At 46.6% G+C, this 15,759-nt stretch overlaps 1 protein-coding gene across 1 annotated transcript in view; it reads right to left on the bottom strand.

Moving 5' to 3' along the window:
- Positions 1-15,759, bottom strand: part of SEC24D (SEC24 homolog D, COPII component) — a 553,336-nt gene that overhangs the window by 24,622 nt on the left and 512,955 nt on the right. The window contains exons 18-21 of the mRNA XM_085634340.1: positions 15,410-15,548; positions 15,000-15,118; positions 12,501-12,680; positions 409-600 (exon numbers count right to left, since the gene is read on the bottom strand). Of these exons, the coding sequence (XP_085490466.1) occupies positions 409-600; positions 12,501-12,680; positions 15,000-15,118; positions 15,410-15,548 (630 nt within the window). The remainder of the gene's footprint in view (positions 1-408; positions 601-12,500; positions 12,681-14,999; positions 15,119-15,409; positions 15,549-15,759) is intronic.

The following is a 15,759-nucleotide window of genomic DNA, read 5'->3' as shown; positions in this document are numbered from 1 at the left end:
TAACACTATTTCCATCCATGGACTCTGGCTGCTGCACTTATCTTGGGGCTGTAAAATGTCCTGTCAGCAGGTTGTGTATCCATGAGCGAAGTCAGAACATCAGAACTGCAGTGAGAGACTTTAGCACATAAAAACAGGGCGCGTAAGGCGGGTGAAGCAGCGAGGAAGGCTTGAAGGTGGGTGGGAGACACCGCCACACACCTAAGCGTGTAACCCGTAAAAGGCCGATCAGTTGCGAGGTCTGATAACACGTGTGTTACTGGCTCACATTTTTGAGAGGGTGCTGTGAATGGTGAACACCAGTAAAAAGGCCCACATTACATTGCTTTTGGCAGAGGTGTAAATATGAAATCAAATTAGATGCAACTCTCATTCAGGGCTATGTGAATCAACTCAAAAGTTACTTACCGCCTCAGGACTGATGTGTGCGAAGGATGGCACATTAAAAATCCCTTGAATCACTTCCGGGGGAGAGCTTACTCCCAACCACAGGAACATGTTCAGACCATTGGCCAATAAGAATACTCCTGCTTCAGATAAACGGTCTTCTGAGCAGCGGACAGCAGAGGGCACTGCTTCACTATTTACATCCATATTGTGCTAGGGTAAAACACAGACACGTTTTACTGTCAGTTCCATGGTGCATCTGTTTTACTAGAGAACTGCACACTACCCCATTATAAATTACACCGATTTTCATTTTGCCCTGGAGTAATGGAAACACGAAAACATAAAAAAAATACAGATGACAATTCTCCATGGAATAATTTGCTTCAGAAGTATTTATTGAAATAATAACTGGCATTTTTGTACAGCGCCTGCATCCAATTCCCCACTCTTTAGGACTAGTGTTATGACTTGTAGGCAATGGAATTCTGTTCAGCTCACACAACTGCTAAATTGAGGATTGGTAAAGGACATTGTGATCAACACTAGCTCAAATTCTTCAAGTATTTTGGACTCCCAAGTTAATCTTAGGTGCAAAAAAAGGCTAAATTTGGAATACTGGTTCACTTAATTAGGTTCGGAGCTATATTACAAAGTAAAGTACATTTGCAAATGTGTACATTTAGGGTAACTTCCGAGTGTGTTCCTGGGAGGGTCTACCTCCAAAAGCAGGCGACAACCAGCAAATCGGTAGATTTGTTTGTAACAAACAAGAAGAACAAGCTGAATACCGTATCATTCCATTAGCATGCCATGTACGTTTGAACCCACAGCCCCCTTTTAGGCAGTCGCCAGCGAAGCCACCTATTGGAGTCAGTAAATGGCACAGAAGTGACATCTTTCCTCCTCATTTCCAGGACCTACTTAATGGCGGCAACAGCTCAGATGAGTGTATTGTCAGGAGTGCTGATCCTTCCCCCCCTCCCGCCTCTGCCACTCTGCAACCCTCCCGTGCCATCAACCCCACCCACCACTCTACATGCTACTGCCCCGCTGCACCACAAACAAGCATTGGCATAGCCAATAGGTCTCGCCTTTGGGACCTTATAAGTGTTTAGCCATGCAACAGTTGCGTAACTAAATACTTATAAGGTCCCAAAATCGAGACCTATTGGCTATGCCAAGCGGCCTTGCGGCCGCGAAAGTTAAAGTGATCGCAATTGCGAGCGTGATCAACATCAAAGCGGCCTTGCGGCCGCGAAAGTGAGTGTAATTGTGGTAAAACGGAGCGCGCGCGCACCCGCGCACATGCACTGTAGCTCTAGGCTGGTCTGGTAGCACTTTTTGGAGCCCTCTCAATAAGTCTCGCCAGACCAGCGCATGCGCTGGGTCAGGCGAGACCTAATAACCGAGAAGGCGTTCTCTTCGACTTTCTGCAAGTTTTCATGCTGTTACCCACAGCCAACACTTGCTGGTACCCAATACCCCACTCTCTCACACTCAACAAGTCGTGCAACCACCCCCACAACACACTGTAATTCGCATGCATGCTACTCAACACCCAATCACTCACCAAACATGCCACAGAGATCTGGGACCCTACTGCATAACAACACCCTGGACCTACTTTTCCTCATTGAAACATGGCTGAACCCCAAATCAGCACCTCACATCACAACAGCCACCCCCATGGCTACAAGATCATTAGGCACAACATACTTCAAAATCCCCGAGGCAGAATCGCCATCATTCACAAGAACGCCATTTGCTGCAACATCTCCACGGACACATGGGCCTCTAACATGGAACACCGGTCGTTCAAGCTCCAAGTCACTGCCAACTTCAACCTAAGTGGCACTCTCATATACAGACCACCAGGACCACGCCACAACTCCACTGACGTACGAGTTACTTACCTTCGGTAACGATGAATCTGGTAGAGGCACAGTCTATCCGCAGATTCCTTAACTTAGAATATCCCCAGGCGTCAGACTGGATCCGGCAAATTTTTTGCAGCAGCACCTCTGCGCGCCGGGGGATGGCGCAGCATGGCTCCGCCCAGACGTCATCCACGGACACGACGTGAGCGAAGCCATACAAGTCCCTCCTGGCGCGCTGACGTCCGTTTTTTTCCGAGAAACTTTTCCGCGCCACAACGCAGAGCCACCACCAAAAACTGTGAGAGTATGGGAACAGTGTATGAAAAATGAGGAAGATCAATGAAACAAAAAGAAACGAATGGTGAGAAACATCACCATAAGGGACAGTGATAAGCACTGTACACTGAAAGCAATTGAAGGGAAAGAGCCGAGCAGCGCTCTGAGAAGCAGCCCCGCAAAAGCAAAGGCAATGCCCTCCCCTGAGGCAAACCACACATGAAACGAATGCCAAGGCAGACGACAGAAAGCCTGCAATCACAAGATCTAACCGTGCCAGGCAACAAGATCTGAACCATATAATTAAAGACATCCACCAAAGGACGGCAACACCAGGCATGCCATATCCTCTGCAAGAGAACTATTGGACTGAGGCACAGTCAAAGAGACCCCAAACCAATTGAATGTAGTACAGTCAAAGACAAGATACCCCAAAGCAATGGAGAAGGTGAGAGGGAGGGACTAAGAACATTAGAAGGCCCCACACTAGAAGAACCAGGGTGTAGGAATGTAGGAGGAGACATGAACCCTCTGCCCCATTACGAGAATGGGAGGTGCAGAACGAGGAAAACAGAAAGAACCATCCTCCAGAGGAGGGAGGATGCTAGAAGTCACCCCGCAGAAAGACAAAGCCACACAAAGGGAGGCGAGAGCAGAAAACCCAACCTGATAAGTTCTTCGCAGAACAGGGAGGATGGGTGAGCGTTAAGGAATCTGCGGCTAGACTGTGTCTCTGCCAGATACATTGTTACCGAAGGTAAGTAACTCGTACATCTGATAGAGACATCTAGCCATACATTCCTTAACTTAGAATAGATAACAAAGCCATACCCCTGTGGAGGCGGGTCTGCAACTGAACCCCACCAAGTTCCAAACGAACCTAGCCGTCAACAGGTTGACTAAACACAGTGCGGGCAGCAATGCCACAGTGGGCAATTCCAGACCAGGAGCTCTGCAAGGAGCGACAAACAATGTAAGGCAAAGGATTACAAGCTGCCGAGGAATGGCAGGAAAGCCCGTCAGTGTAGAAAGGGAGCACAGAACCAAAAGGGCAGTGCAGAAAGAAAAAGTCCAAAACTCCAGTAAAGGAAAGGAAGTGAGCATAGGTACCGAGGGATCGGCAGGATCTGACGGGTCTGCAAAAGAGAAGGGGCTAGAGAGAAACAAGACTGTATGACCGAGTCCAAGCATACAGGTGGAACATGCATAACATTGGAAGAAGCACTGTGTAAGCGCACCAACGAGGACACCGGGGACATAAGCAGCAGAATGCTGACCATGCCCAGGAAGAGCCAAAGGGACTAGAGGTACCAGACGCGATAGTGCGCAATTGCCCCTTTCCAAAGAGATATATGAAAGGGCAGACATCAAAACCATATAATCATGCTACAAAAAGCACATGCGGGAGACGGAAGTACACAGGGTAGATCATGTGTACCGCCAAAACCACACCACGTAAAAGGAAAGGCACAAGGGAGTGCCGCTGGAATAGTCCAGATGCGAGAGATGCCTCAGAAGGTACGCAACCGTGAAAGGGATCCGTGAAGCGAACACACACACAGAGCGATTGCACCAACGAGAAGTCTAGGTCAAGTCCACAGACACCGCCGCCAGGACCTAGCATGCGTGACTCCTGGCTGTGTGTGGACGCCAAACAGAACAAACGTCCAGAAAAGACTCAGCCATGAGGATGAGTGGCATACAAGAAACAAGAGTGCACCATAGGTATCAACAGCTGTGTGGTAACAGAACCGGACAGATAAAAGGCCAGAGCTATAAGCAACACCAGCCACCCGGCAGGGAGGAACCACGGTCCCCCGCGAGACAGGCTAGAAGGCTGAACAATACAGGAAAGAACCAGTATGAAACGGTTATAGAGTAACATGAATTGTATAGAGATGTACATACAAGATCACAGAAGACAGTGAATGTCCTGAGGAGAGCACGTCTACAGAGAGCCTACCCTGCGCGGAAGGCAGCAGGGGAAGAGGAAAACCTGTTCTGGGGAAGGGCCCAGGAAGGCAACGCACAAGGCTATGTACATTAGCGGCGCAAGTGGCTAAGATGCCACCATGCAAGAACAAATTACGAAAAAGCACTACCCACCACAGATAGAGGAGGGGGGAACTATACATCGCAGAAGCATAAGGAAAGCTTCAGGCCTCTGTAACAGTGAACACACTAGGGAGCAACCACCGGACTCGCCAGAACATAGGAGCAGTGCGCCGTGTCAGCCCTGCGTGTCGTGGGACAGCGACAGGGCACCGACCAAGGCAGTCCACAGGTAGGACATCCGCAGCGGCAGAACCATGCAGAGATGGAACTGAACAAGGTGGTGCTAGTGCCAGTGGCGGGCAATAAAGACAGCCAACACAGTCAAGGAGGGAAAGCTGAAAGGACCCTCCCGGAAGAGACACACAAGGTAGAAGCCCAGAGACAGTGAGCATCGTCAATTGCAGAGGAGTGCCACGGACGAACTGCAGACTCCAACGTATAGGCCATATAGCTATGCCAACCGGTGGGCCGCAAGAAAGTAAAAATGGAAGGTCCACAACAGCAGAAAAAGACCACAGTCACATCCGCAGGGCAACACCCTCTGAAAAAGACTCCACAGGAGCCTACCAAACCTTATGTGAGGGAGGCAGCTACACAGTAGTCAACAAATACCCCACATAGGGTAAGCCTCAACCCCAGCTAGGGGCACCTCTCGAGCAAGGGCTCATAGACAGAGGATCAACAGAAACAGAAGCAGCCGATATGCTGCAATAAAGCGAAGCAAAAATGGCAAAAAGCCGTCCAGGCCACCCAGGTATTACAGCATGAACCCAGGGCCCAGAACAACACTGCACATGGAAGTAAAAGGGCCGCAAAAGAATCTCAAAAACACAAACTTTATGGCAGGCCAGACAGGAGGCAGTTGACTGCTGGTTCCGCATGACTGTCAAAAAGGGATAAGCCATCAAACGGCAAATCCCGTAGACTCTCCCGAATATTTTCAGGGAAACCACCATCGCGCAGTCAGGCATGGCGACGCAAAGCAACAGACCTGGCCATCTCCCGACCCACGGAGTCAGTAGTGTCCATGACCGATCTAATGGTAAATTGTGCCATTTCCCAGCCATGATGAAGGAGACGAGCCAGGTATCCCCATCCACGCATCCTGGTGGAGGAGATCCAATAATGGATCTGAAGACAAGGAGACCGGGGGGGCTGCAAGTGTAAAAGAGTTGCAGCCCCGCGAACAGCCCTCGCAAATGCAGCACTAGCCTTTGTAGCGATTCTAGGAGGCGATAACAGATCATCTGTAGGGGACGGTTGGAGGCTAACTCATCCAACGGGAAAGAAAGCCTCCGCAGTCGGATGAGCAGGGGGCCACTGGCCAAGGGGCTGTGGAGCCAAAGGGCATGGAGACGCTCCGGGGTGTTCCGGGTCCGCGTCCTCCTCAAACAGAGGAACAATAGGGACCGGTGCCAGCCCCGATGTCGAGACTGTGTCGTATCGACGTTAACAATAAGCAAAGGCGACTCGGCCCGGTCTCGGACCGGCGTCGACTCATCCTCCACTGAGACCTGTGGAGAGGAAGGATGTTGAAAAGGAGTCAATACCCGTGGTGCAGCCGTCGCCGACGTTGGCGCAGGAAGCCACAAAGGGCTATGCGGAGACATGACAGAAGGGCTCAACGTCTGACTGGGATGCCCCTCCGGGCTGTGTCTCGACGTCGCACCGACTCCGGAACCGGAGTCGAGCGACTCTGCCGGCGCCGAGGGCGAACCCGCCGGTGAAGATCCGACCTGAGTCCCTACCTCCACTGTGGGGCCCGATGGCGCACCAGGGAGAGGATGTGACCCAAGGATGGAGTGCAGAGCCTTGAAATAGGCTTCCATCTGGGCCCGAGTCGCCCCAACACCCGGAAAGGGTGGGTATAAGGGGGTCGAATCCTGCGGGTCTTCGTCCAGCAAGGACCGGGAGCCGTGAGCCCCGCTGTCGCGTTTAAGAGAGGCCGACGACCTCAGTGACTTGTGCTTCCGCTTACCTGCGTGAGGCGAACGACGTCCGCGAGAACGACTCCGTGACCGGACTCGAACAGAAGCCCGATCCAGAGATGGAGATCAGCACGGAGGCACCGAGCGGGACATCAGGGCAGCCAACAGCTTCATCCGGCGCTCCCGCAGGGACTTTGGCCTCATTTACTGGCATGTGTCGCACTCTTCGGAGTAGTGGTGCGCCCCGAAGCACTACATGCAGATGCTGTGCGGATTGGTCGCCGACATTTGCATCGCGCACGTCTCACACGCCTTAAAGCTCGAAGGCATCACACACTGGATGCCCGGAGGCGTCCAGAAGGCCTGGGAAACAGGCCAGAGGAACCGCTTACTCCTGGATCCGCGTCGGGACGCGGAAAAGAAGGAAACTGACGTCAGCGCGCCGGGAGGAACTTAAATGGCTTCGCTGATGTCATGTCCGTGGACGACGTCAAGGCGGAGCCATGCGGCGCCGTCCTCCGGCACACAGAGGTGCTGCTGCAAAAAACTTCCGGATCCAGTCTGACGCCTGGGGATGTTCTAAGTTAAGGAATCTGCGGCTAGATGTTTCTATCAGATACCTTTTTTGGACTATGTTGCATCACTCACCCTCGATGCCAGAACTTCCATCCTACTCTGAGACCTTAACTTACCCCAGGAAGAACACGCCAACCCCAACTCAAAAGCAAAGAAGATCCTGGAAGCCTGGGCCTCATCCAAGACTTTGAATTGTAAAGACTCCAACACATAACCGAGGCCATCTTCTAGACCCTGTCTTTACAAATTTCAGTAACTTGGCGACAGAGAATACAATCCCTATACTATGGCCTGACCACCACATCGTACCCCTATGGCTTGAAGCTCCAGTAAGAACAGTATAACAGCCCCCTCTCAAAAACCTAAGCCGTCATGGTCCAATCTTAATATTAAAGTATGGACAGGGTGCTCTCACAGATTCGATTCCCACTCTTGGGGGGGGGGGGGGGGCGGGGGGGGGGAATAGTGGAATAATATATTTGAGCGATAACTAAACAATACTCTGAAGCCCTGTGTCCCCTGCAGACATATGTTGTACGCTCACATGGATTAGAGTTAGTATCATATGCAGATGATACACAGATCATCTTGGCTCTAACATTAGAGGTCAGTCGAAATTCCACTCAATTTAACTCATGGCTGATGTTTGCAAGCATCCGGAAATGTAATGGCGACAAAACCAAAGTACTTGTGGTGTGGAATAATAGGTCACGAAGGCTGGAATTGTCATGGGCAGAACACCTGAGCCTGCACAGGCAGTAAAAAGCCTTGGTTTCTGGATTGATGATAAACTCAATATGAAAACACAGACTCAGAAATTAGCTGAATCTTGTTTTGGCATTCTGAGACCCTTGAGAAAATTCCTACATATGTTAAAACCATCCACAAGGAAGGTGATATTGCGTGCAGGGCCTACTCAGTTCACGATTAGATTATGGAAACTCCCTTTGTCTAGGAAGTATAAAATATGTGATAAAAAATACTTTGAGTTGTCCAGAATGCGTCAGCTGGAATCCTCCACAAAATATCAAAGCATCCATCAGCCAGTCCAGCCTTAGCAGCCCTGCATTGGCTACCACTTCAAAAAAGAATCCAGTTCAAGCTGCTAGGCATTGCTCATCAGGTCATCCATGGGAAAGGCCTACTCATCATACAGAAGCTACTTACTCTCTATGCGCTAGGAAGGCCCATACGGTCCAGTAAGCAAAGGGATTTGATGGTACCCAAGGTGAACAGAGCAAGAAGCGGTAGACGCTATTTTGCGTATCTTGTTTCCAAACTCTGGAACTCTCTTCCCGCCACCCTCTGATTTCAACAGTCGGAAACCTGCTTCAGAAAACTGCTTAAAACCAATCTCTTCTGAAGCTCGACCTCTAGTCTAAGGTCATGCAGGTACCGGATGGTGATGTTGCAACATGCAAAGGGAGGCCCGGTCAGGTAGCTGTGCACTATATAAAAACATCTGAATTTAATGAGTAAAGGAATCAACTCGCATCGCACGGCACATACTGGGCCCTATTTTCACCACCTTTGACAACATCAGAGTTGAAGAGCCCACATAAGCCTTTTAGATAGCCCTTGCAAAGTTCAGCATCCCCGTCTCTGGCCAACTCACTCACACCCTCATCAGACCAGGGCGACAAAATTGGAACAGCATTACTGACAAGGACTTAAACACCACTGTCAACACCCACCGACCAGAACACAGCATTAGCCTTCCGGTACCATCAAGAATTTCAATAATCAGTTCACATCCTGCACTGATTCCCAGGTCCCTCTCAAACAGAGCAATACAACAAGATCTAAACCCCGGCCAGGTGGTACACCAAGGAAATCAGACTGCAAACAACAGGAGCCCAAATGGAGAATGAGCCAGGACAATGCAGAAAGGAGCACATTCTAATCTACCCTGAGAAGCTACCACCAAACGTGCCGCTGTAGCGGGCCGTATTGATGTCAGCACAAACAGAAGTAAAGACATTTTTACCGTTGTGAAGAATTTCACCTCACCAGCAGCCACCTCCAACTCAATCACACCTTCCCAGGACCTCTGCAACTATCTAAATTCTTCAGACAAAATCACCGCCATTAACAGCAACTTCAACCCGTAACGGGACCAGACAGACCTCTCGAAAAGCCTCCCGATTTTACCTAAAGAACCAATACTAACCACTTGGCCCATCATTGTCCCAGAGGAAACCACAGTTGTCATAAAGTCCATCCACTCAGGTGCCCCATCAGACCCATGCACCCACCGCGCCTACTCACGAGACTTCAACCCATCACCACCATGCTCACAACCATTGTGAATGTCTCCACCTCTTCTGCAACTATCCTAGGTGCTTGGAAACATGCAACTGTCCGCCCATTGCTGAAGAAACCCTCCACAGGCCCTTGAATGCTCACCAACTACAGACTAATCTCCCTGCTGCCATTCTCGGATAAGGTGTTAGAGAAAAACATCAACTGACACCTCACTGAATACCTCAACAACCACCAAATCCTCAACACCACTCAGCCTGATTTGAAGCACAGCATGGAAACCGCCTTCTTTGCCGCCATGGATGACATCGACTTGACTCAGGACAGAGGAGACACAGCGGTCCCCATCCTCCTGGACCTCTCTGCAGCATTTGACACTATTTCCCACCCTATCCTCATCCAACACCTACACAATCTCGGAATCCAGGGACACATACTACGATGGATATGTTCGTCCTGGACTGGAAGGTCCCAGTTAGTCAGCCAGGCACCATACACCTTGGACACCTGCAACCTCATCTGTAGTTTTCTGCAAGGATCCTCTCTGACCCTGACCCTCTTCAACGTATGCATGATTCCTCCACCCACCATTATCCGCTCTCAAGACATCAATCTTGTCTCCTACGCTGATGACACTCATTTCATTTTCTCCCTCATGGACAAGATGCCCAGTACCCGGATCAAGTTCAGCGCCTGCTTGACTGAAATCGTCCAATAATGGAAGATGAACTGTCTGAAGCTGAACACAGACAAGACCGAAATTGTGGTCTTCAGGAAGAGCACTTCACTGTGGGACTCCATTTACAGAGCTAGGACCAACAACCACCCACACCATTCGCGGCAAGAACTTCGGGTCATCCGACAAAAAACTCAACATGACCGTCCATGTCACGGCCTCATGCTTCCTAAAGATGCTGAGGAAGAATTTCGTATGGTTCCAAATCAGCACCCAGAAAACTGTCACATGCCCATGTCACACGCAAGCTCAACTTCGAGAACACCCTGTATGCCGGGTTCAACAAAAAAACTTACCAGGTGGCTGCAGACCAGTCAGACCTAGACAGCCAGAATCACTCTCAACCTCCCAAGCTGGAATCACATCACACCGCATCTGAAGGAGCTTCACTGGCTCCCCATACACAAATGAGCAAATTCAAACTCCTAACCCACTCTTTCAAGGCACTGCATAACACTGGTCAAGCAAACCTCAACAACTGCATCTGATTTTCCAAACCTCCCACACACCTCCGCTTGTCAGGACTCCTACTTGCATATGTCCTGAGGATATAGAAAACCAGATCACAGGGTCATCGCTACATCGTTCCTAAAGTGTGGAATGACCTGTCGCTACACATAAGAGCTTCCTCCTCAATTTTTGAATTCCACAAGAAGCTGATGACCTAGCTTTTTGACTGGTCCCGCTAAGCCCTAGGTCTGGCTAGACTCACACCTGCTTAGGGCCAGGATACTCTCCCGGGTGATAATGCGCTCCACAAATATGTATAAAATAACATTCACTCAACACCCATCTATGCACTTATTCATGGACACCTTCAGCCATGCACTCAGTCACTCACTCATCCACTTACATTCACCTGTTCACCCACCCACACAAACGCAAACTCGTCAATCAGTGAAGAAGCATGTGCAAAAATGAAAAGCCTGTCCTCTGGACTTAGTCAAACATTGTTTTGCCCTATGGCGGGAAATTCAACTCATCCATAGCTACAAGCACGGAATTTAATGTCATGCTAGTATTTTGGAGTTTAATAAATACAGTGTTAAATTTGAAACAATTACATAAATCTGTGAAGGTTGGACAAGTGAATCTAGTGTTGTGTTTTTAATGTTTTTTAAAAACATCCTCCTCTTTCACTGTATTGAAAGAGGATAACATGACAAGCACCAATGGCAATATCCTTGGAATATGGAGGCACTATGTGGGGTTTAGAAATAAATACGTTTTTAGATCAAATCTGTATGCACCTACCAGAGTCTGCAGATGTTCCAGTAGCTTGGATCATATATGAAAATAGTTGACTGAGAAATTTTGGGAGCAAAGCAGGTGGCAGTGCATTTACTTGAAAAGCAGCCTTGACAGCAAGGAATAATATGATGGAATATAAAAGAGGCAATAACTCTGACCAAAGGGACCTTTATAAAAAGATTGCTTGGAGGCATTTCCTGAGTTGAGCTGTGACTCTGTCTGCACTTTGGGATAATGAAAGGACTCTCTGGTTCTCAGCCTGAGCAGTACAAGGTGTTATCACTTGTTTAACTCGGATATGTTGTGGAAGGTTCAAGGGCTACTTCCAAGAAAAACTCTGGGGAGTTTGTTACTAACATCGTTTGTTGGGTGGTGCCGTGATTCCACTTGGAAGTAGTACTCTCAGGCAGCACTTCTCTCCAATACAGAGAGGAGACCAAGGACACCGACTTTTTGTCCCTGTTAAAGAGTCTTTCTTTGTTACACAGCTACCTTTTGCAAGTGCTCACAAAAACTCCTACAATCTGTGCTCGTATGAGTAAGTCTGTTTCCACCCAAAAAGGGCAGCTTTCCCTGAAGCCCTTTTGTATTTCAAGGTGGTTTGAGAACAGCTACACCTGTCTAGCGCGTTACCTTCAATGGGCAGGAGTGGCAGAGCCATTCGTTCAGAGATTGCCTTCATTAATGAAATGATGGCTTCGATTTGGCCCAAGAGCAGGCTATAACAAAAAGATACGGCTTAGGCAAGAATTGATGGAGCATATAGGAAATGAGCAATGCAGCAAAATAACTTTTTTATTTTGCATTGAGTGACAGCTATGATGCTGCAAAGATGTTCTAAGAGTACGTATGTGAACCATTTTTGAAAGGTAGTCTTTGGTAGTGGATTCGTTTTTTTGTTTATTGCCTGCAATCTGAACTTGTCTGTGAAGCATTCTAGCCTGCACATATCAGAAACTGGATGAAAATGTACACAAAGAGACAACCAGACTGCTCCTCTTATTGTGTCTGAGTGCCAGTAGTGCACACTAGCATTTCCTGATTTTTAGTCGACATTATAAACTTAACCACAGCCATTGCCAGTACTCACATCCATTAACAGTACTCATATCGAATCTTGCTAAACATGGTCTCGCCACAGATACTTACTATCGGTATAAATTGTGGGTACAAAAATAACTGTGTGTCTGCAACATCCATGGACATGACCAACTGCCTCTGGTAAGTTCTCTCGTCCGTTGATATTTCAGGACTGCCTATCAATACATAATTTTTCAGCAAACAGTTCATGTACACTGGCAGCACCTTCATGGAGTCTGGCAGGATGAGCTGCAATAAATAACTTTTATTCAGTTTGTGAAGTCGGGTTCAGAGAAATAGAGAGAGAGTAAAATAAATATATAAAACCATTCACATAAAATAAACACTTTCACAGATTTTTGCTGTATTTATATTTTAAGATGCTATTAAAGGATGGTTCTTCTAGCTAAGTAGCTTCTCTGACTGAGCATTCAGATTGTAATAATTGAGGAATAATGTTTTGTGTGTCAACATTCACACAATTTCCCTTTCCCATGACCTTGGCCCTGACTGCTCATCAAAGCTATCCCATTGGGACAAAGAGGCCCAACATTCCATCTCATACCAAGAACCATCCATCCTGGTAAATTTGATATTGCTAGGTGGGCTTGCCAACATTACACATCTGTGATTAAACTTGAAACTGTGGAACTGGTCTTCAAAATGTTGGGCCAAATGTAAGAAACACTGGTTGCAAAATGCGGTCACAAATTATGATCAATATTTTTGCGACTTGTGTGGAATTTTGCAAACCGACCTAGGTAAAAATAGGTTGATTGACAAAATGGCACCTTGTAGTGGGTTGCTATCTAACCTACCTTATCAATATTCATGAGGTAGGTCCAAAATAAGACTCACTACAATTGGTGGCCATCACATAGATGGTGGCCTGCTGGGATCAGCCGATCACCATGTCCGTGATAACTTCTTACATTATTATTAGTATTATTTTGAATATGGCCCATTTTCCTTAGAGGAGATGTGGCTCTGTTTACAAAAAAAAAAGTTTTAAACTTTTATTAAAAGTTTGATTGAGAGTAGGAAGTGATCTCCTGGAACACTGGCTATTCCTCATCAAACTTTTATGTTCACAAATAGGAAGTGTCCCAAGGGGACCCTCTTTCCTTTTGTGAATGGCTTACCACCCAGTGTTGGGATTCACTAAAATTTCAATCTTTGAAACTGGATTTTGGTTGCAAAACACTGATACATACCATAATGAATTGCTATATGGAAGGGACGCCCTAAACCCACTCCATCTAAACAGTGATTCATTATGCCCTTCTAAACCCATTTTGGCATTTGGTAACCAATTACCAAATCACAAAAGGAGTTTATCACATTGCAAAGAGTATTTTTGGCGTCCCCATCTCTGACTCAGAGTGTTTGGAAACACAAAAATCTTTTGTACATCTGATCCATTTTATCTCCTGCCAACTCAACTATCTACATATTGTCAACAAAAGTCACAAGACAGTACATATTATTCAAGTAGTTTTATGTTCATATTTCTTGTCCCATGGTACAAGTACACAGAGCTCATCAATGAGAAGCATCAATGGGTATGTTATAAATGTAGTGTTTCGAATTGTAAAGCATCCAAACGGAGAAACTGCCTTCTGGCTACTGTAAAAGCTGCAGAAGGTACTATCGAAATAAAGCTAAGAAAATGGCAGATTTGAGCTTTTTAGAGGCTCACTGAAACTGATGGGCAACACTGGTAAAAATATCAAAAACATTGATACAATTTTAGGGCGTATGTCTTTCAATGCATCTTAACACATTTTTATTGTAGTATTCCAAAGCTCTACCCAATGCTGCAAGGCAGCGTATTCTATAAACCTTAATTCTGGTAATACATTTTTGGAAGAGCTTATCCAGTGTAACTCCTGCACTATGAAAATCATAATCCGGTGTTTAAATGGTTTAATGTGTAAGTGAATTTATAGCTACTCTTTACTTATCCCTTCTATCCCAGTTAAAATTTCACATAGTTTTTCTTCAAACAATAATTGTGAGTTGGACTTAATGGCATCCATTCATGCTTCTACAAGATCGCAGTGATGACAAACACTTAGTTGTATGTCTGAAAAAGGTGCCAGAAAGTAGAACAGTGGTAGAGGTGCCCGTAAGGGCATCAGAAGGTCAGATGCACCTGTGAAGTAATTATTTAACATGACAAAATTGGCCTTTCTATTATCTGCAGGACAGATATGCAAAGGATCTGATTTAGAATTAGGCTTTAAAAGAAAACTATCTGGAATTTCCTTCACCATACTTACATCATGGGCATTCAAATTCTACCAAAGGATTCCACACAGATTTACCATTCTTTTGAAAAACAAACTGAGGATTCGCCATTTCTACCCAATTCTACATCAACACTCAAGCTTTGCAACAGGTAACTAAATGGAAGAGATGGATAAAGTACCCAAAACAAATGTATTGCTAATTATTTTTTATATAATACAGAGTTCACGTTATGTGTTCGATCATGAGATCACTTTTTAAACATGCATATGGAATGAAATGATCTAATTTGAGCTGCGCAGATCATCTGATGCTCACCTGACTGACCGCCGAAGGGCTTGCGCAGTGCTTCCTGTAACATGCTAGCATGTGGGCAGTCTGATTCACGAGAATGTCTCGGACCGTCTTTAGTGGGTGACTCAGGACAGCCTTGTACGCTAGTATTAGGGAAAAAATAAAGATTTAACATTCCATTTCACACAATTTTGTGTAGCAGAGGGTACATTGGGTCCTGTGAAAGAGCACAATTTTCCAGGAAAAAACATACATGACAATCATTGTAGGAGATAGACTGTATAGCTAAAAGCATCAAAAAATCCAAGCGAGTGTTCTTTTTATTGAATTTTGGATGGACGAATATTAAGAAAATTGACCAGGAATGAGCAAGCCTAGATTTGTTTTGAGTAAAAATGAAAATGAAGAAATGCAACTGTACTGTAGGACTGTACCTGATTTGGCAAAAAAGTTTACTAGTGCATCGGTCTCACAACTCTTGTAGAGATCAGAAAGCTGAGAGCTGCAGTTCAGACCAATGTTGTGAATCAGAAGGCGCCTTTTTCCTCCAACTGTGGTGTAGAGCACAGCACACTAGAATGATAAAACAAACAATGCAGCTCACTTAATGAAACATATTTCATTCAAATTACTTCATTTGAAAATGTGCAAGACACCCTGATAACATATAGGTGTGTAAGGTGGGTGTGAAGAATCTTTGGTAAGGTCTTGAGTACCCACTGAATTACGACTTTGTGAATGTATATGATCTTTCTGCTGACCACCTCTGTGCCCCTACTGTGGG

The sequence above is a fragment of the Triturus cristatus genome, chromosome 2_1, assembly GCF_964204655.1.
Source record: "Triturus cristatus chromosome 2_1, aTriCri1.1, whole genome shotgun sequence".
Classification (NCBI taxonomy): Eukaryota; Metazoa; Chordata; class Amphibia; order Caudata; family Salamandridae; genus Triturus; species Triturus cristatus.
Note: the sequence above shows the minus strand (reverse complement) of the source record. Positions and strands in the feature narration are given on the sequence as shown.